At 46.9% G+C, this 22,058-nt stretch overlaps 2 protein-coding genes across 7 annotated transcripts in view; one reads left to right on the top strand and one right to left on the bottom strand.

The window, feature by feature from the left end:
* sntb2 (syntrophin, beta 2) overlaps window positions 1-1,221 on the bottom strand; it is a 180,702-nt gene extending 179,481 nt beyond the window's left edge. The window contains exon 1 of one of the 3 annotated variants that reach the window (XM_088377782.1): window positions 245-1,221. In XM_088377782.1, the coding sequence (XP_088233908.1) occupies window positions 245-956 (712 nt within the window). In that variant the 5' untranslated portion in view covers window positions 957-1,221. The remainder of the gene's footprint in view (window positions 1-244) is intronic. The other 2 variants (XM_088377780.1, XM_088377781.1) reach the window with 2 other exon arrangements.
* A 543-nt stretch (window positions 1,222-1,764) lies between these two features.
* Window positions 1,765-22,058, top strand: part of vps4a (vacuolar protein sorting 4 homolog A) — a 123,495-nt gene continuing 103,201 nt past the window's right edge. For 2 of the 4 annotated variants that reach the window (XM_088377796.1, XM_088377795.1), the window contains exons 1-5: window positions 1,765-2,161; window positions 2,496-2,607; window positions 2,703-2,847; window positions 2,933-2,994; window positions 15,843-15,962. In XM_088377796.1, the coding sequence (XP_088233922.1) occupies window positions 2,141-2,161; window positions 2,496-2,607; window positions 2,703-2,847; window positions 2,933-2,994; window positions 15,843-15,962 (460 nt within the window). In that variant the 5' untranslated portion in view covers window positions 1,765-2,140. The remainder of the gene's footprint in view (window positions 2,162-2,495; window positions 2,608-2,702; window positions 2,848-2,932; window positions 2,995-15,842; window positions 15,963-22,058) is intronic. The other 2 variants (XM_088377794.1, XM_088377797.1) reach the window with 2 other exon arrangements.

Here is a 22,058-nt window from a genome sequence, read left to right as displayed (position 1 = left end):
AGGTCAAAGGTCCACTGATGAGAGTATTTATCAATGCAATAAGCATGACATCAATTTGAACTTTTAACGCTGCCCTTTTGTAGTGAACCGTGAATTTCACATGTCAATAAGAAAGAATAATTCTCACTGTAAAAGAGACTTAACTTCCTAAACTGAAAGCAACCAGTGCAAGGGAGAGCGTGGCGGGAACACGCCACCCTAATCAGGCCTCTATATATCCACGCTCTAACGTGGCCACACTTACCCTCCAGCGTCACTTGTTTTCCTGCCTTCTTCAGGACCTGCACCGCCAGATCATGCGTTGCCTCCCGGAGGTCGTTGCCGTTCACGGACAGGATAGCGTCGCCCACCCGAAGCGCGCGACTTTGGTCTGCAGCGAGCCCCGGGAAAATCTTGGAGATAAGGATCGGCATCCGATTCTCGCGCCCTCCTTTGATACTGATCCCCAGCCCGCCAGACTCCTGTTTCACGACTCGGACTTTTCGCACAGCCTCCGTGCATACGTCCCTACAAACTGGAACTTCGCCTTGCTTCGAGCCGGAACTTGACCCGGGACTCCCATAGCTAGAATCGGGACTTCCAAAGTCGGAGTCTGTGCCGTTATTCGAGTACTTCCCAGGGCTGCTTAATCCGTACGTGCCGTCACATGGACCCCGAATAACGTCCACGCGACCAGGGCTGCTGCTGTAACCTTTCCGAAATTGTTTGTGGCCCGAAGACGGACTCGGATCAAGGTGCCCTGACCTGGTTCCCGGTTCGTTTCCATTCGATATGCCATTCCTCATGTCATCCGGAGGACCGTTGTGATCCCAGTGGTTGGTCCCCTGTCCGCTTACCTCCGTTTCGGCCGTTAAAGTCAGCGTTTCTATGGTGAGTTCGGCGGACACACGGATCCAGCGCTCGCGGAGAAGTAGGTCCAGTTGACCGTTTTTATCAGCTCTGGTCCACACCGCCATGCCAGCACCGATGTGACCACTTTCACATTCAGCTCGTCATAAAGTTGCTATTTTCCTTGTGCTTACATGACACTACCTTCTCCTTCCACTGGGCTTCATCGACACACCCACTCAAATCCACAGGCTCCCAAAAATAGGGTAGGACAAGTAAAGATACGGACCAGCCAGTCAGGTTATTGTTCAGCAACTGAAGCTCGTTATTCGTTCCACCTCTGAATTCACAGTTAAACAATTCAATATCCACCACAATCCTTCAAAGTAAAGGTTACATGTGTTCCTTACGACTCTGATTTTGCAGATTCATTTAGGGTCTGAAATCTATCATCACAAGTCAGCAAAGCACCCTTTTAGTGAAAGCTAGCAAATGACTAAATCAATGAATGGATGGATGGATGGATGGATGGATGGATGGATGGATGGATGGATGGATGGATGGATGGATGGATGGATGGATGGATGGATGGATGGATGGATAAATGAATGAATGAATGAATAAATAAATAAATAAAGAAAGAAAGAAAGAAAGAAAGAAAGAAAGAAAGAAAGAAAGAAAGAAAGAAAGAAAGAAAGAAAGAAAGAAAGAAAGTCTGCATCAATTTGCTTTTATTTAAAAAAACGAAGCGCCTATTTTCCGTGGACGTTGTTTTGGTTGTGTCCAAATTCACAGGCTACTGTCTTCGCGAGGCAGGCTCAGACTCTTGATTCCGTCACGGTATATAATTGGCTGGAAGAACATTGCAGTGACATTTAAGATTGTGGTTGGTCCGTTTTGCAGATTTTTTTTTTTTTTTTTCGCAGTCGCCCACTCACATACCGTCATATGTGGGAATTGAACTAGTGATGTGCATTCCAGTTCTTTTAGGTGAACTGAATCTTTAGAATCAGTTCACTCAAAAGATTCAACAATATCTCAAAATCAGCAATCTTTGTTGTTGACATTCGACTCGACCGCTTTGAGGTCGGAACGGGAACATCCGAGTGGGATATTTCCAATTTCAGATCTTCCTCGAATGCAGCAGTAGTCTGTGGTTCGAGGGTGGAGTCTTCCGGGCGCTTGAATAGCCGATTTTGTCACGGTATTAGCGATGTTTTTGTGTCCACGTATAGTGTGTATTTCGCCACACATCAACATTCGAAACTACTGAAGAAATAAATCTGGACAAAGAACTGAAGTGTGAGATGAAATGACAACGTCAACATTGCAGGTATATTGTTTTTCACACTGACGTTGTTAGCGGTGTTAGCTAAACTAGTTACAGCTGTAGTGCAGCTAACAACTGGCGTCACGGTGAACTGACGTCTTCAATCAACACCTACATAAGAAAACCGGACATAACATAACTGTCTTCGGTAAATATTTACAGCTTGATTAAAGGCACGTTGTGTTATGCTCGAGCATATCAAAAACACTGCAATGCACCCGCTTTTCTTTGGCCCTTGCTAGCGCATCGTGTATTGTACAGTTTTTGCAACAGTATCAAAGCATATGTACATGTATATGTTTATCTTACAGCTCTTATTTGTCTGTGTTATTGTCAGAAGGCAATTGATCTTGTGACCAAAGCCACAGAAGAAGACAAGTCTAAGAATTATGAGGAGGCGTTGCGTCTTTACCAACATGCTGTGGAATATTTTCTTCATGCCATTAAATGTGAGCAGTAGTGGTCAACTAACAAACATTGCATTCCGCTGTCGCATGCATGCAGTTATTTGTGTACTGTTGCCTGAAATGTTTTGCTCTTGCAGATGAGGCCCACAGTGACAAGGCGAAGGAAAGCATTCGAGCTAAGTGTATGCAGTATTTGGACAGAGCAGAGAAACTTAAGGATTACTTGAAGAATAAAGAGAGACAGTGCAAGAAGCCTGTGAAGGAGTCACAGAACAATGAGAAGTAAGCAGTCATTTATTTAGTCAATTTAAGTTCAAGATTCAAACTCTGAAGTTGATGTTTGTGTATTTTGGTGTGTTCTGTGCAGGAGTGACAGTGACAGTGAAGGGGAAAACCCAGAGAGGAAGAAGCTTCAGGAGCAGCTAATGGGTGCGTGATTCTTAGGAGTACAGGACATAAAGTTAGGGTGTATTCAGACTTGACTGTTTAGTCCACTGTAAACGGACCAGGGTTCTATTGTAACGCTGGTCCGGACCTTTTGTGTAGGTGTGAATACAGGCAAACGAATCCTAGTGCGGATCAAAGAAACGCACCAAGACCCACTTTGCTTCCGAACGAACTCTGGTGCGGTTCTCTTCAGGTGTGAATGCAAACAGGGAAGATCAAACCAACAGCACAAATATACAGAGTAGGAATGCAGCGCTTCGGACTCGCATGTTTTCCGCCATTTCTGGGTCTGTGATCTGTGTGCCGCCCTGGTCGTTGCTGTCCAATGGGAGCACAGATCGTCACAAGCGTGGATGTGTTTTCAAATTATACGCTTTACTTGCAAAATGTATAGTCTGAATAGGAACCGCACCAAACGACAAAAAATAAGTCAGATTTTGGTCGGGACCAAACAAGCGGACTAAAGGACTTTTCTAGTCTGAATACACTCATAGAAGTTATGAGTTATTTATAATATATATATATATATATATATATATATATATATATATATATATATATATATATATTATAAATAACTCCATATATATATATATATATATATATATATATAATTATTTATTGCGTCCAAGCCCCTTCTGACGAAAAACACAAATCGTTTTCCCTCGCCCGGACGCGGGTCACCAGGGGCCCCCTCTGGAGCCAGGCCTGGAGGTGGGGCTCGAAGGCGACCGCCTGGTGGCCGGGCCTTCGCCCATGGGGCCCGGCCGGGCATAGCCCGTAAAGAAAATGTGGATCCCCTTCCCATGGCCTCACCACCTGTAGGAGGAGCCAAAGGGGTCGGGTGCAGAGTGAGCTGGGCGGCGGCCAAAGGCGGGGACCTTGGCGGTCCGATCCCCGGCTGCAGAGGCTGGCTCTTGGGACATGGAATGTCACCTCTCTGGCTGGAAAGGAGCCCGAGCTGGTGTGTGAGGCAGAAACGTTCCGACTAGACATAGACTTGCCTCCACACATAGTAGTTTGGGCTCTGGTACAAGTCCTCGAGAGGAGCTGGACTCTCTTCCACTGTACTTATTGCCCCCTGGCTGGACGCCTGCACATTGGGGTTCACCCCGGTGAACGAGAGGGTAGCCTCCCTCTGCCTTCGGGTGGGCGGATGGGTCCTGACTGTTGTTTGTGTCTATGCACCAAACGGCAGCTCAGAGTACCCACCCTTCTTGGAGTCCCTGGAGGAAATGCTGGAGAGCGCTCCTTCTGGGGACTCTACTGGGTGACTTCAATGCTCACGTGGGCAGTCACAGTGAGACCTGGAAGGGCGGGATTGGGAGGAACGGCCCCCCGATCTGAACCCGAGCGGTGTTTTATTATTGGACTTCCGTCCTCGACACGGATTTTCTATAATGAACACCATGTTCAAGCATAAGGGTGTCCATGTGTGCACTTGGCACTAGGAAACCCTAGGCCGCAGTTCGATGCTCGACTTTGTAGTCGTGTCATCGGATTTGCGGCCGCATGTTTTGGACACTCGGGTGAAGAGAGGGGCGGAGCTGTCAACTGATCACCACCTGGTGGTGGGTTGGCTCCGATGGTGGGGGAAGGGGCCGGTCCGAGCTGTCAGACCCAAACGCTCTGTGAGGGTCTGCTGAGAATGCCTGGCACAATCCTCTTGTCAGGAAAAGCTTCAATGCCCACCTCCGGCAGAGCTTTTCCCACGTCCCGGGGGAGGCGGGGGACATTGAGTACGAGTGGACCATGTTCCGCGCCTCCATTGTTGAGGCAGCCGACTGGACCTCTGGCCATAAGGTCGTTAGTGCCTGTCGTGGCGGCAATCCCCGAACCCGCTAGTGGACACCGGCGGAAAGAGATGCCATCAAGCTGAAGGAGTCCTATCGGGCCGTTTTGGCCTGCGGGACTCCGGTGGCAGCTGACAGGTACCGGATGGCCAAGCAGAATGCAGTTTCAGCGGTTGCTGAGGCAAATTGGGAGGACGGCTTCGAGGAAATTCTGGTCCACCATCTGGCGTCTCAGGTGGGGAAGCAGTGCACCGCCAACACTGTTTACAGTGGGGATGGCGTGCTGCTGACCTCAACTCGGGACGTCGTGAGTCGGTGGGAGAAGACCTCCTCAATTCAAGTCAAGTTTATTTGTATAGCCCTAAATCACAAAGAGTCTCAAAGGGCTTCACATAGCCAAAAATTGACAATTATTCTCAAAGCATCCCCTGATCATAAGCTCCCAAAAGGGCAAGGAAAAAGTCAAAAAACCCCTGCCAGGGGAAAATGAGAAACCTTGAGAAGGGACCACAGATGGAAGGATCCCCCTTTCAGGATCACCAGGTTATTCCACCTACACGCCTTCCATTGTGGAAGCAGGGCCCAGAGACTCTGTGGAGGACTCTCCAATCTCTGGGGTCGAAGTCACTGAGGTAGGTAAAAAACTTCTCGGTGGCAAGGCCCCAGGGGTGGATGAGATCCGCCCGGAGTTCTTAAACGCTCTGGATGTTGTGGGGCTGTCATGGCTTACACGCCTCTACAACATTGCATGGACATCGGGGACAGTGCCTCCGGATTGGCAGACGAGGGTGGTGGCTCCCCTCTTTAAGAAGGGGGACCGGAGGGTGTGTTCCAATTACAGGGGAATCACACTCCTCAGCCTCCCTGGTAAGGTCTATTCAGGGGTGCTGGAGAGGAGGGTCCGTCGGGAGGTCGAACCTCGGATTCAGGAGGAGCAGTGTGGCTTTCGTCCTGGCCGTGGAACGGTGGACCAGCTCTACACCCCGGGCAGGATCCTCGAGGGTGCATGGGAGTTTCCCCAACCAGTCCACATGTGTTTTGTGGACTTGGAGAAGGCGTTCGACCCTATCCCTCGGGAGGTTCTGTGGAGGGTGCTTCGGGAGTACGGGGTGGCGAGCCAACTGATAAGGGTGGTTTGGTCCCTGTATCACCGATGCCAGAGTTTGGTCCGCATTTCCGGCAGTAAGTCGGATTCATTCCCAGTGAGGGTTGGACTCCGCCAAGGCTGCCCTTTGTCACCAATTCTGTTCATCGAGGCGTTGAGGGGGTCCGGTTTGGGGACCTCAGCATCGCGTCTCTGCTTTTTGCAGACGACGTGGTGCTGTTGGCTTCTTCAGGCCGTGATCTCCAGCTCTCACTAGAGCGATTCGCAGCCGAGTGTGAAGCGATCGGGATGAGGGTCAGCACCTCCAAATCCGAGTCCATGGTCCTCAGTCGGAAAAGGGTGGACTGCCCTCTCCGGATCGGGGATGGGATCCTGCCCCAAGTGGAGGAGTTAAAGTATCTCGGGGTCTTGTTCACGAGTGAGGGCAGGATGGAGCGCGAGATCGACAGGCGGATTGGTGCAGCATCGGCAGTAATGCGGACTCTGTACCGGTCCGTCGTGCTAAAGAGAGAGCTGAGCCAAAAGGCAAAGCTCTCAATTTACTGGTCGATTTACGCTCCTACCCTCACCTATGGTCACGAGCTATGGGTCGTGACCGAAAGAACGAGATCCCGGATACAAGTGGCTGAAATGAGTTTTCTCCGCAGGATGTCCAGGCTCTCCCTTAGAGATAGGGTGAGAAGCTCGGTCATCCGGGAGAGACTCGGAGTAGAGTCACTACTCCTCCACGTTGAGAGGAGCCAGATGAGGTGGCTCGGGCATCTCATCAGGATGCCTCCTGGACGCCTCCCTAGGGAGGTGTTCCGGGAATGTCCCACCGGTAGGAGACCCCGGGGACAACCCAGGACGCGCTGCAGAGACTATGTCTCTCAGCTGGCCTGGGAATGCCTTGGGATCCCCCGGGATGAACTGGACGAAGTGGCTGGGGAGAGGGAAGTCTGGGAGTACCTCCTAAAGCTGCTGCCCCCGCGACCCGACCCCAGATAAGCGGAAGATGGATGGATGGATAGTTATTGCGTACATTAGTGTGGCAAAATAGTCTACAGCTGACGAAAAGCTGCCAGCGGCTGCCTGCCTGCATCGTACGTGTTCGTGTTAAGATAAAAATAACTTTAATCTCCATAGTCTCTCGCCATACACTAGCCAACAGCAGATCCCACCTTGGTCTTAAGCATCGATCTGGTTATTTTTTTTTCCAAATCAAATGAGTGAACTAATTGCCACCGCTCAGTGGTTTAGTAACCGAAGGGTTGGCTGTTGCCCGAGTTATATATCGTTTCCTTAGGCAAGACACTTCACTCACCTTTCCTTTAGTGCCACTCACACCGGTGCACCAATATTTGGTGGTGGTCAGAAGGGCTGTAGGTGCATACCGGCAGCCACGCTTCCGTCAGCCTGCTCGAGGGGCAGCGGTGACCACTTACATACCATAATTGCCGGACTATAAACCGCACCGGATTATAAACCGCACCAGCTATAATTCAGGGATATTTCAGTTTTTTTCTTACATAAGCCTCACTGTAAGCCGCACGTGCACACGAGTTTTTAACAAAGAAAGACAGTACATAGAAAGCCTTTTTAATGTTTTAATAACATATTTGAACATGTCTTTCTGAACATTGCCTGTGACGCAGCAGTAGCACCGCAGCAACGCGGAAGTGTGCACGCGAGTTATTAGCAAAGAAAGACTGGACACAGAAAGTTTTTTTTAAAGCTTTAATAACATACCTTAACATTTCTTTCCAAACACTGCCTGTGACGCGGCAGTAATACCGCAGCAACACGGAAGTAACACAGCAAAGTCACTGAGACGCGGCGGTAACACAGCAGCAACACGGGCTGGTTAAAAAAAAAACATACCAGTAAAAGTAAAAAAATAGCCGTCTTCATCTTCCTCCTGTGCACTGAAACCATCGAAGTCTTTCTCCTTAGTGTCCGATTGGAATAGCGTTAGATATCCTTCGCCTCACACTTTCTCAGTCTCTCGTTCGTCGTCGGCTTTTCTTCGAGTGTGAAGAGGGTCTGTTCATGCTAATCTTATTAATGCACGAAGCGCTAAATTACATTAAACTAGCGAGGGACACGTATAGCTTAAAAGCGGCATCATATGCATTTCTTTTTTCAAGTCAAAGTCAAAGTCAGCTTTATTGTCAATTTCTCCACATGCCAAAGACACACAAAGAAACCGAAATTGCGTTCCCCCCTATCCCACGGTGACAAGACATGGCTCACAACAGACAAACAAGTAAACAAGTATAACAAAAGCGCGCTGAATAAATAATGAATAAATAACACAACAATAAATAAATAAATAAGAGGAAAAGAAAAAAAGGAGCAAGTGCGCGTACAGCAGACATTCCCGAAAATAGCGCAACAGTGCCGCACGCTACGCAGAAGGGGGTAGCGAGTTCAGGGCCCTAACAGCCTGGAGAAAGAAGCTGTTGGCGAGTCTGGTGGTGCGGGAGCGCAGGCTCCTGTACCTCTTCCCAGAGGGCAGAAGGTCAAACAAAGAGTGAGCCGGGTGACTCACATCTCTGGCAATCGAGGTTGCCTTGTGGGCGAGATGGGAGGTGTAAATGTCCTTCAGGGAGGGGAGCGAAGCACCAATAATCTTACCAGCCGTATTCACTATGCGCTGCAGGGCCTTCAAGTTCTGTTCAGTGCAGTTACCACCCCAGACAGCGATGCAACTGGTGAGGACGCTCTCAATTGTGCCACGATAGAATGTAGACAGGACTGCCTGAGGAGCACATGCACGCCTGAGCTTCCGCAGGAAGTACAGGCGGCGCTGAGCTTTCTTTGCCAGTGACGAGGTGTTTGCGGACCAGGAGAGGTCCTCACTGATGTGCACCCCCAGGAACTTGGTGCAGCTCACCGTCTCCACCACAGCACCGTCGATGATCAGCGGCAGGTGTGTTGTGTGACCCTTGCGGAAGTCAACAATGATTTCATTGGTCTTATTGACGTTCAGCAGGAGGTTGTTGTCCCTGCACCACGTGGTCAGAAGGTCAACTTCCGACCTGTACCGAGTCTCGTCGCCCTTCGTGATGAGACCCACCAGAGTCGTGTCGGCAGCAAACTTCACTATGCGGTTGTCGCTGTAGGTCGCAGTGCAGTCATGCGTCAGCAGGGTGAAGAGCAATGGACTGAGCACGCAGCCCTGGGGGGCCCCCGTGCTCAGCGTGATGCTGGCGGAGATTTTGTCGCCAACACGCACCACCTGAGGCCTCTGACAGAGGAAGTCCAGTAGCCAGTTGCAGAGGGAGGTACTAAGGCCCAGCTCGTCGAGTTTGCAGATGAGTCGCTGCGGCACAATGGTGTTGAAGGCAGAGCTGAAGTCCACAAACAGCAACCTCCCATATGAGTCCTTTCTCTCCCGGTGGGTGAGGGCCGAGTGGAGGGCAGAGCAGATGGCATCCTCAGAGGACCGCTTGGCACGGTACGCAAACTGGAAAGGGTCAATGGTGGGGGGGAGAAGGGACTTGATGTGCTCCATGACAAGCCGCTCAAAGCACTTCATGATGATGGGCGTCAGTGCCACGGGGCAGTAGTCATTGAAGCAGGACGGTGCAGGTTTCTTCGGCACAGGAACGATGGTGGCAGCCTTGAAACACGAGGGGATGATGGCCTGCTGCAGGGAAATGTTAAAGATGTCCGTGAAGACACCCGACAGCTCCCCAGCGCAGTCCTTCAGCGCTCGACCCGGGATGTTGTCAGGGCCCGCCGCCTTACGGGTGTCAATAGCGGCAAGCGCCCTCCTCACACCGTCGGCAGAGAGGCGCAGGGGCTGCTCGTGTGGGGGGGGAGTGGTCTTCAGCGGGCAAGTGCTGTTCTGGGCGTCGAAGCGAGCAAAGAAGCGGTTCAGATCGTTCAGCAGACGGACGTCGCCCTCACAGCTCCTCGGCGCGGACTTGTAGTCCGTGATGGTCTGAATGCCCCGCCAAAGGCTTCGTGCGTCCTTTCTGTCCTTGAAGTGGGTGGAGACCTTGCACGAGAACGCCTTCTTCGCTTCTTTGATGCCTCGGGACAGGTCGGCCCTCGCTGTCCTCAAGCCAGCCTCATCCCCCGCTCTGAAAGCCTTGTCCCTGGCCCTCAACAGTCTGAGTACAGCCCCCGTCAGCCACGGCTTCCAGTTCGCGCGAGTGACGACGGATTTCGAGCAAGTCACATCATCGATGCACTTCGTGATGTAAGAGGTAACAGAGTCAGTATACTCCTCTATGTCCGTCCAATCGTTGTAGGTGGCTGCCTGCCTAAACAAGTCCCAGTCAGTGGTGTCGAAGCAGTCACGAAGTGCATCGGAGGCACCCTCAGGCCACACCCGAACCCGCCTCCGAACCGGCCTGGATGCCTTCACCAATTGTCTGTATGCGGGCAAAAGCAAAACGGTGAGATGGTCAGAAAGCCCCAGATGGGGGAGGGGGGTGGCTTTGAAAGCTCCCTTTTGCGCCGAGTAGACTAGGTCCAGGAAGCTGTCTCCACGTGTCGGAAAAGTAACATGCTGGTGAAGCCTCGGGAAAACAGACTTCAGGTTGGCATGATTGAAGTCTCCAGCGAAGATGGTGAAACCGTCAGGGTGCGCTGTTTGCTGTTCACTGACAGCCTGGTACAGTTCACCAAGTGCCGCGATCCTGTCGCCTTTGATGTTGGAAGGCGGGATGTATACCGCGACTAGCAGAATCGCGGTAAATTCCCTCGGCAGATAAAAAGGACGGCACTTAATGATCACAAACTCCACAAGCGGCGAGCAGTGCTTACATACCACCACAGAGTCCCGGCACCATTCTTCTCGGATGTAGACGCATATTCCACCTCCTCGCGACTTTCCCCCTCGTACAATGGCACGGTCCGCCCGATAGATTTGTCCCCCATAATGACGGTTTGTGTATAAAAGCTTCCTGTCTTTGTGTGAATGCGGGTGTGTGCGTGATGCGCGAGACGATCAAAACACAAACTGGCACGTCTTCTTCGGCGCATTATCTCTTCTTCGTCTGTCTCGCTCTTGCTTCCTGCTAGAGCGCTCCCTCGAGGCCGGAGGCCGTAAAAATCCATAAGTACGCCGCGCCGCCGTTTAAGGTTCAAAGTAACCTTCTGAATAAAGTGCATTAAAAGTTCACATTCATTACAACTTGTTTTTGGTGAGCAAAATGTCAGAAGAATTGAATTTAAATGCTGATTGATTGGGTTTTAATACAATGCAGATGGTCCAAACAGCGCCACTGCTTTGTGTCATCTCTGAGTCACATGGCAGAGTAAGAGAAAGGGTTTAGAGCACAGGTGTCAAACTCAAGGCCCGGGGGCCAGATACGGCCCGCCACATCATTCTATGTGGCCCGCGAAGACAAATTGTGCATCAAATTCGTGTGTCATTACTAGAATTGCAAATTGTCTTCACTTTTAATAATATCTTTTTTTTTAAATATTTGACCAGTTTTTACTCATAGGATTTTAAAACGAGCTATTTGTCAGTTTGTTTTGTAGCTTTTACTGTATATAATAGTGTTAAGAGTAAAAGTGATCAAGTCATCACAAAAATCACGAAAAAAATCTTATATAAGCCGCACCTGACTAAGCCGCAGGGTCCAAAATTTTGGAAAAAAGTCGCGGCTTATAGTCCGGAAACTACGGTAGTTAAAGACCAGCAGAGTATGTATGGCCCAATAATGCATCTAATGTGAGAAATTTGAGTATAGACTCCTATGGAAAAACGAGATATAAAATAGGGCTGGGCGATTTGACACAAAAATATTCAAATTTTGATTCGATTTCCGATGTGTTTATTTAATATTTTACAGTAAAGAGAAAGATGACTGCAGACAGGAAAACTTGTAAACAAAGTGCAACTTTATGTATGTATGTATTTATGTAGTATGTAGTATGTATGTTTATCTTTTGAGTGAAAGAGAATTAACAGAATAAAAGTACAAACTTAAAGAGGCTCTGTCTGAATAAAAATCAGAAATCGTGCAACTGGAACATCACAATAACTGGAACATCACAATAACGTATTTTTTTTGAATAAATAAAAAACATAAAGATTAAAAAAATCCAAATAAACGTCTCAACAGCACAGTGCAAATGATAATATAAGGATACAGTAATCCCTCGTTTATCGCAGATAATTGGTTCCAAAAACCAACCGCGAAAAGTGAAATCCGCAAAGTAGGGTCACCCTCTGTACATTTTTCGTGTGTCAATAAATGTATATGAAATCATTTGAGTGCATGTTTTATTATTAGAACACTAAATAATTGTTTCAAACATAAACGTAAATAATTCATTATTAGTATAAATAACATATCAAAAATTTTGTATAAATATTGAAAATATAAATATTATACATGTGTGCGTGTAACATGTTAACAAGAAGTACTGGGCAGGCTAACAAGTTAGGGGAAAGATGCTAATTCGCGATCGTGCTAACACACGAAACGGACCTCTAAAGGAATGTAAACCAACATTTGGAGCAGCACTACATTATCCTAAAGGTTAGGCATGTGATTGTTCATTTCTCTTGTTAGGAGACCCACTTACATCGTCAGTGACTGCTGTATCACTGTAATCGACATATGAGCACGAACGTGAAGCAGGAGGTGGTATCGCCTAAAAACGGCCTTCAAAATAAAGCACACTACCTCAACTAAAAGCACGGCTGAATAACATAAATAACATGGACAATTCTTAACACATACTGTAAATATGGTTTTAGAACAGCTTTTATTGTAACTTTTTATAACAAGGTACAAATGTACATACAGTAAATTTGTTTTCAGAACTCTTTTAGTATTATAACATTTTCTATAACAAGGTACAACACTGTAAATATGTTTTTAGAACTCTTATTATAAAAATGTTTATATAAAAAGGTCCAAGTGTACGCACTGCAATTGTGTGCCCACTCCCTGCGGGCAACTTTCGTGCATAATTCCAATTTAGAAGTTAGATTTTGAATTGTATTTTTTTTTTAAATTTGGAAAAAAAATCTGCGATGTAGTGAAACCGCGATAAACGAACTGCAGTATAGCGAGGGATTCCTGTATTCAGTGGAGCAAAAAAGTAGTACCAATTGTGCAAGTTCTCCCACTTAAAAGACTAGAGATGCCTGTAATGTTCATCATAGGTACACTTCAGCTTTGAGAGACAAAATGAAAACAAAATCCAGAAAATGATTTTTAAAGAATTTATTTGCAAATTATGGTGGAAAATAATAGTTTGGTCAGTAACAAAAGTTCATCTCAATACTGTGTTATATACCCTTTGTTGGCAATGACAGAGGTCAAACATTTTCTGTAAGTCTTCACAAGGTTTTCACACACTATTGCTGGAATTTTGGCCCATTCCTCCATGCAGATCTCCTCTCGAGCAGTGATGTTATGGGGCTGTCGCTGGGCAAAAATTGGTTTGTAAGTAAATGCAAAAAAATCGGGTGGCTCCGGTTCGTGTCCTGAAAAGTTCGTAAGTGTAGTTCGTAAGTAGAGGTACCACTGGTTCTGGCTTGTACAGGGGGACACGTCTGGCGCTGCAAGATCTGAGTGCAGCTTTCTTCAGGTCTTTCACTAGGTCCCCCATGTGGTTCTGGGATTTTTGCTCACCGTTCTTGTGATCATTTTGACCCCACGGGCTGAGCTCTTGTGTGGAGCCCCTGATCGAGTGAGATTAGCAGTGGCCGAGTAAATTTTCCATTTTCTGATTATTTCTCCAGCAGTAGATTTCTTCGCAGCAAGCTGCTTGCCTATTGCTGATTCAGTCTTCCCAGCCTGATGAAGGTCTACAATCTTGTTTTTTGGTGTCCTTCGACAGCTCTGGTCTTTACCATAGTGGAGTTTGGAGTATAACTGTTTGAGGTCATGTGCAGGTGTCTTTTATACTGTTAAAGAGTTCAAACTGGTGGTATTAATACAGGTAAGGTAAGAAGAGCAGGTCTGTGACAGCCAGAAAACTTGCTTCTTTGCAGGATCAAATACTTGCTTTACACCATTATTTAGAAATAATTTCTTTAAAAAGTAGGCAATGTGATTTTCTGATTTATTTGTTTTCGGATGGATGGATGGATGGATGGATGGATGGATGGATGGATGGATGGATGGATGGATGTGCTGTCGGGCAATTAAAAAAGCATCAATATAATTCCAGGATTTCTATTTACCGTAATTTTCAGACTGTAAGTCGCGTTTTTTTTCATAGTTTGGGTGGGGCAGCGACTTATACTGAGGAGCGACTTATATGTAAATGTTTTCACAAATTTTCAAAATTAAAAAAAAAAGAAAAAACAAAGTTAAACTGCGATAAACTAACAAGGGTAGCAAGGTAGCAAGTGATTACTGTAATTTGAATTTCAAGTGACGTCAGTGGCGCGGCGGTTGTTTACATAAAGGACAAAGATTCGACCACGGAATGACGAAGGGCCCCACGTACTACCGGCATCATTAGCGGCTTTGTTTGTAAGTGACATGGAGGACAAAGAGTTTGAAGGATTTAATGATTTGGACACAGAAGGTTTGAAAAACTATTATGGCTTTTACGCACGCCCGGTTCTACTCTACGGAGCTCTCTTTCACCTACGTGGATTGAAGTCAGGGGCCGGCGCTCGGCTGGGTGGCTGTCCTGGGACGGTGGATGGGGCTCGGACATGGCTTTTACGCACGCTCGGTCCTACTATACGGAGCTCTCTTTCACCTCCGTGGATGGACATCGGGGGTCGGCGCTCGGCCGGGTGGCTGTCCGGGAACGGTGGATGGGGCTCGGACATGGCTTTTATGCACACCCTGTCCGATTCTATGGAGCTCTCTTCCACCTCCGTGGCTGGAAGTGCCACCTCCGGGGATGGAAGTCCACGCCGCCACACACCTGGAAGTCGACGCCGGTGCTTGGGGCCGTGTGGTGGTGAACTATTTGTTATAGTTATTTGATATATTTTATTTCGTAAAGCAACTTGTATATGTTATCGTTACAGTTCAGTACTTGTTGGCTCGTTGAACTCTTGTTTTGTTAAATAAAGAGACGTTGACCAAACCCACGTCTTTCCTTGTACTTTGTTAACGCTGTAATATAGTTATATACTAGATCTGTGGAAAAACGATGAGGCTGACGTCAGGGCGCACGCGCGGCGTTGTTGACAAAGGACGAGAAATTTTATCAATGGATTTAATGATTTGGAATGACACAGATGGTTTGATAATGTTTATATGATAATTATTTGATATATACTTTATATATCATCATAAGGGTCTGTGGAATATTTAGACGTCAGCGGCGTGGCGCATACGCGGCATCGTTTCCATAAAGGACGATCGATGGATTTAATGAATTGGAGTGACACAGATGGTTCTATAAGCGTGTTATCTATGGAATAGTTATTTGAATAACTCTGAATGTTTTGTCAGGCCCGTTCTCAGCTCTTCGTTTGTGTTTATGTCACGTTAGCATACCTATCGTTTAGCCTGTTGTTGCTCTTTCATGTCTATTCTTGGTGTTGGATTTTGTCGAATAAATTTCCCCCAAAATGCGACTTGTACTCCGGCGCGACTTATGTTTTTTTTCACGTTATTGTGCATTTTATGGCTAATGCCACCTATATTCCGGAGCGACTTTTAGTCCGAAATTTACAGTAATTAGTCTCAATATTATTTTGATCTCATATCTGATAAAGGTCCCCAACTAAAATTTTAATTCTAGTACATTACAAAATTATGTTGCTTGACTAATCAGTTAATTACACGAAGAGAATATTTGAAATACACATTTTTATTCGTGAGGTGTGCTTGATAAATAAAATTTAAAAGAAAAACGGGACAAGCAAGCCAATTAGGCAAGGTGCATTATTCAAAAATACAATAAAAAAACGGTCAACACTCGACAGCAATATCCAAATATAAATATGTATTTCAAATCCTACACGTTAATCAAGCATGAACTCTGACGTCTGTGTCCAGGTGCAATAGTTATGGAGAAGCCCAATGTGAGGTGGACGGATGTGGCTGGGCTCGAGGGAGCCAAGGAAGCTTTAAAAGAGGCTGTCATCCTTCCCATCAAATTCCCTCACCTCTTTACAGGTACGACACCTCGAGTGGAAAAATTATTCTTTTGACCAAGACCTGCAAAAAATGGCAGGAATGTGTAGCACCTGGAGACATATAAAAAAAAAAAGTCCATTGCATCCATAATCTAAAATAAAAAGGAAAGAGTTATGAATTTTTGAATGTTCAATTTTTAACCCATTTTTACACATTTTCACAGATCATACACTACCGTTCAAAAGTTTGGGGTCACCCAAACAATTTTGTGTTTTCCATGAAAAGTCACACTTATTCACCACCAAACGTTGTGAAATGAATAGAAAACAGAGTCAAGACATTGACAAGGTTAGAAATAATGATTTGTATTTGAAATAAGATTTTTTTTACATCAAACTTTGCTTTCGTCAAAGAATCCTCCATTTGCAGCAATTACGGCATTGCAGACCTTTGGCATTCTAGCTGTTAATTTGTTGAGGTAATCTGGAGAAATTGCACCCCACGCTTCCAGAAGCAGCTCCCACAAATTGGATTGGTTGGATGAGCACTTCTTTCGTACCATACGGTCAAGCTGCTCCCACAACAGCTGAATGGGGTTCAGATCTGGTGACTGCGCTGGCCACTCCATTACCGACAGAATACCAGCTGCCTGCTTCTGCTCTAAATAGTTCTCGCACAATTTGGAGGTGTGTTTGCTGTCATTGTCCTGGTGTAGGATGAAATTGGCTCCAATCAAGTGAGAAATTGCTAAGAAATTGAAGATTTCCTACAACGGCGTGTACTACTCCCTTCAGAGGACAGCACAAACAGGCTCTAATCAGAGTCGAAAAAGAAGTGGGAGGCCGCGTTGCACAACTGAGCAAGAGGATAAGTACATTAGAGTCTCTAGTTTGAGAAACAGACGCCTCACAGGTCCCCAACTGGCATCTTCATTAAATAGTACCCGCAAAACACCAGTGTCAACATCTACAGTGAAGAGGCGGCTGCGGATTCTGGGCTTCAGGGCAAAGTGGTAAAGAAAAAGCCATATCTGAGACTGGCCAACAAAAGAAAATGATTAAGATGGGCAAAATAACACAGACATTGGACAGAGGAAGACTGGAAAAAAGTGTTGTGGACAGATGAATCGAAGTTTGAGGTGTTTGGATCACAAAGAACATTTGTGAGATGCAGAACAAATGAAAAGATGCTGGAAGAATGCCTGACGCCATCTGTTAAGCATGGAGGAGGTAATGTGATGGTCTGGGGTTGCTTTGGTGCTGGTAAGGTGGGAGATTTGTACAGGGTAAAAGGGATTCTGAATAAGGAAGGCTATCACTCCATTTTGCAACGCCATGCCACACCCAGTGGACAGCGCTTGATTGGAGCCAATTTCATCCTACAACAGGAAAATGACACCAAACACACCTCCAAATTGTGCGAGAACTATTTAGAGCAGAAGCAGGCAGCTGGTATTCTATCAGTAATGGAGTGGCCAGCGCAGTCACCAGATCTGAACCCCATTGAGCTGTTGTGGGAGCAGCTTGACCGTATGGTACGCAAGAAGTGCCCATCCAACCAATCCAACTTGTGGGAGCTGCTTCTGGAAAAGTGGGGTGCAATTTCTCCAGATTACCTCAACAAATTAACAGCTAGAATGCCAAAGGTCTGCAATGCCGTAATTGCTGCAAATGTAGGATTCTTTGACGAAAGCAAAGTTTGATGTAAAAAAATCTTATTTCAAATACAAATCATTATTTCTAACCTTGTCAATGTCTTGACTCTATTTTCTATTCATTTCACAACGTTTGGTGGTGAATAAGTGTGACTTTTCATGGAATACACAAAATTGTTTGGGTGACCCCAAACTTTTGAACGGTAGTGTACTTTGGCACACTTGTCCTACCTAAAGGCTTCATCCGATTGATTTGAAAATACCAAAAGAATGGTAAAAAATATTAAACCGATGCAATATAAAGAATATCTTAGAAATGGCATGGTGCCATTTTGACTATTGACATGCTCTGAAAGTCGGTGCAAAATGTTAGCACCCTAGTGTTTTCTTTCAATGTTTTGCCTTTGAAACCCCTTTAGTATGAGGAAATGTCCAAATACTGCACTAGGGTTAATGTAATGTTCAGCCTTTCCCATAAAATTCCAGGGGATATATATTTTTATCCTATCACAAATTAGTAACAGTTTGGACAGACCAAGCTGTCAGAAAAAAATAGCTTGGTAGCAATTTTAGCATTGACAGCATTGCTGTTTAATATTACCTAGTAATGTTCAGACAATTACACTCACATCCATCTCCTGTTTCTTTTTTAATCCTCTTCTTCTTTTTGGTGCCTTGATAGTTAAGTTGTTTAAATACAGTTTTGTTTTGATTGACATATTTTTCGACACCTGCTAGTAGGGGGCTCCCCGACGTCCCACGTTTCATTGCAAAGGTGTTTTCAGAGTACTGTACTGTACTGTACTTGATGTAGACCAATATCAACCATTTGGGTGGAGCCCACCAGCTTGCACTGCTGGACACACGAGCAGGGGAGGGGAACCTTCGTCAGAAGCAGGTTGCACGGCCACGGAGGGAAACACTTTGGGAGGCTGTGCAATGTGCAGCAAGGAGGAGACGTGTTGCGTCACATTCCCCACAGTATAAACAGTGTTTACTTCACTGTAAAATCGGGAGATTAGCGACAGAAATGACAGATTGGGGGCAGGCCGAAGATAGGGTTGAAAATCGTGAATGTCTGACCCAAATTGGGAAAGTTGGCAAGTATGAAAGTTGCGAAAATAAAAATGACAAAAGAATTTTATTAATTCAAAATATTAGGAAATTCTTAATCAGAAAGTAATGTTTTAAACATTTAACAATAGCACACAAGCATTGTTTAACACTATTTAGCATACAAACAATGACAACTATTTCTGTGATCTACTGTAATGCAGAATTGAGCAGGTGATGATAATTTTAATGGCCAGATATGCAGCTGTGTAACCTCTATGCAGTTTGGATACAGAATTAAACCATTCTGATGTTAAGAATGTTTTATTCAAAGAGATTAACACCTGCATTAATATGATTATGTGAGCATACTGCATGTCAATATATGTACATACAATGTACAGTAGTACCTCTACCTATGAACTTAATTGGGTCCACAGTCAGGTTTGTAAATAGAAAGGTTTGTGAGTAGAAGCAACGTTTCCCATAGGAGTCAATAATGCATGCAGGACTAGCCCAAAAGTCACACTTCTTGCCCTATTTTTCCATTTAAAATATACACGCACAAAAAAACTACAGTTTTATTTCTGCTTTTTCAAACCTTTAGAACCAAAAATGTCATTTTATTCTTGACTTTCTAACTTTGGGAGTTTCTAGTTTTCTACAATTGCTGAAAATACCCCCAAGAAGACACAGAAAAAGTCAGGCTAATAAATTGTGTGCTTCCACGTACTCCTTGCAATGTGCTCACATACTCGTGTTAGATTATGTCCCAGTTCTTTATCTTTAATGCCCGCTATTATGTCCAAGTTCTTTATCTTTAATGCCCGCTATCATGTCCCAGTTCTTTATCTTTAATACCCGCTATGCTGAAAGTAATTACCAGGAGTCTGCCTTCTCAGTTTAACTATGCGAGAAAGATCAATATACAGCTGCGGAGCCTTCTGTGCGAGATTGCGGAAGAAGGTCTAACCCCCACCTCCAAAGTTCCTATTCTTATACTCTTGGCCGCCCTCCTGCAAGCGGGCATCTCTGCTTAACCTGTGTGATAATGCAGTCTTAACTGAGATCAACTCCTACATACCGTATTTGCCGGTGTATTGGTCGACCTTTTTTGGTCCAAAATCGACCGAAAAAAATCGACCTCGACTTATACACCGAGTCATAAAATTTAACTTCGTATTCATCGCTTCAAATGTGATGGTAACCAAGGCCGTTTCTCATGCATCTCATTGTGCGTGGGTGTGCGTCCGTCAGGCTCATCAAACAGCGAGAAACTGAATCATTATAAAGCGTTCGTCGCATTAACACGCATCCTCAGCAACAATTTCAAATATTTTCACCTCAATAACGGACATCGAAAGCCAGGCAGCGACGATGACTGCAAGGGGGAAGTACTGGGTATTGAGCGAATGTGCGAGTCATCGCGTGTCAAGCAACGACAATAACTACCGGTACGTAAACATTCAATCGCCATGTCTAAATGAATGTCGTTGGCACTTAGAAAATATTCGCCAAACTTGGCCAGACTTCCAGGGGAAGAGGCCGAATTTTCACTTGTTCTGGCCGACCGGAGGAACCAGCCGAGGCGGACACTTTACGGCGGTTGAGTCGTTGGCACTTAGAAAATATTCGCCAAACTTGGCCGGACTTCCAGGGGAAGAGGCCAAATTTTCACTTGTGGTGGCCGACACGGGGAACCAGCCGAGGCGGACACTTTACGGCGGTTGAGTCGTTGGCACTTAGAAAATATTCGCCAAACTTGGCCGGACTTCCAGGGGAAGAGGCCGAATTTTCACTTGTGGTGGCCGACCTGGGGAACCAGCCGAGGCGGACACTTTACGGCGGTTGAGTCGTTGGCACTTAGAAAATATTCGCCAAACTTGGCCAGACTTCCAGGGGAAGAGGCCGAATTTTCACTTGTTCTGGCCGACATGGGGAACCAGCCGAGGCGGACTCTTTATGATGCAAGAGCCGTTGGCACTTAGAAAATTTGAACCAGGCGGCGTGCGCGAGTGCGCGGCCCTCTGGAAGTCGAATGAGGCTCCGCGATTTCATCCGCGGTGCTTATAAAGTGCCGATCCGCTCGGCGGGAGCTATTTTCGGCCACTTGGCGCGTGCGCACGGCCTCCCGGATGTGCCGGGCGGCGTGCGCGAGCTCGCCGGCCGCTGGAAGTCGAATGAGGCTCCGCGATTTCATCCGCGGTGCTCATAAAGTGCCGATCCGCTCGGCGGAAGCTATTTTCGGCCACTTGGCGCGTGCGCACGGCCTCCCGGATGTGCCGGGCAGCGTGCGCGAGCTCGCCGGCCGCTGGAAGTCGAATGAGGCTCCGCGATCTCCTCCGCGGTGCTTATAAACAGCCGATCCTCGGCGGGAGCTATTTTCGGCCACCTGGCGCGTGCGCACGGCCTCCCGGATGTGCCGGGCTGCGTGCGCGAGCTCGCCGGCCGCTGGAAGTTGAATGAGGCTCTGCGATTTCATCCGCGGTGCTCATAAAGTGCCGATCCGCTCGGCAGAAGCTATTTTCGGTCACTTGGCGCGTGCGCACGGCCTCCAGGATGTGCCGGGCGGCGTGCGCGAGCTCGCCAGCCGCTGAAAGTCGAATGAGGCTCCGCGATCTTCTCCGCGGTGCTTATAAACACCCGATCCGCTCGGTGGGAGCTATTTTCGGCCACTTGGCGCGTGCACACGACCTCCCGGATGTGCCGGGCGGCGTGCGCGAGCTCGCCGGCCGCTGGAAGTCGAATGAGGCTCCGCAATTTCATCCGCGGTGCTCATAAAGTGCCGATCCGTTCGGCGGAAGCTATTTTCGGCCACTTGGCGCGTGCGCACGGCCTCCCGGATGTGCCGGGCGGCGTGCGCGAGCTCGCCGGCCGCTGGAAGTCGAATGAGGCTCCGCGATTTTCTCCGCAGTGCTTATAAACAGCCGATCCACTCGGCGGGAGCTATTTTCGGCCACTTGGCGCGTGCGCACGACCTCCCGGATGTCGAATGAGGCTCCGCGATCTCCTCCGCGGTGCTTATAAAGAGCCGATCCGCTCGGCGGGAGCTATTCCCGGCCACTGCGCATGCGCACGGCCTCCCGGAATTTGAACACATTTCGTCAATAAATTCCGCATATTTCTGATTGAATTTTGAAGTTTAATATAATGCAACAATTGAGCTCGACTTATACAAAGGATATATCATAAAATTGTAAATTTCCGTCGAATTTTAGGGGGTCGACTTATACACTGAGTCGACTTATACACCGGCAAATACGATATGTGCAGTGTCATAAAGAAGGAAAAGCCATCGAAAGCAAGAGAAAAGACACAGCAAGATAAGGCATAGCTCAAGCTACCTCGCTAATCACATGTGCCAAAGAGTCCTATTCTAACACTTGTCATTACTTTGGGGGTCAGTTAAGAATTGAACTCAGTTGTGA

Source organism: Syngnathus floridae, chromosome 6, assembly GCF_059516105.1.
Source record: "Syngnathus floridae isolate MCC-2025c chromosome 6, RoL_Sflo_1.0, whole genome shotgun sequence".
In the NCBI taxonomy this organism is placed as follows: Eukaryota; Metazoa; Chordata; class Actinopteri; order Syngnathiformes; family Syngnathidae; genus Syngnathus; species Syngnathus floridae.
Note: the sequence above shows the minus strand (reverse complement) of the source record. Positions and strands in the feature narration are given on the sequence as shown.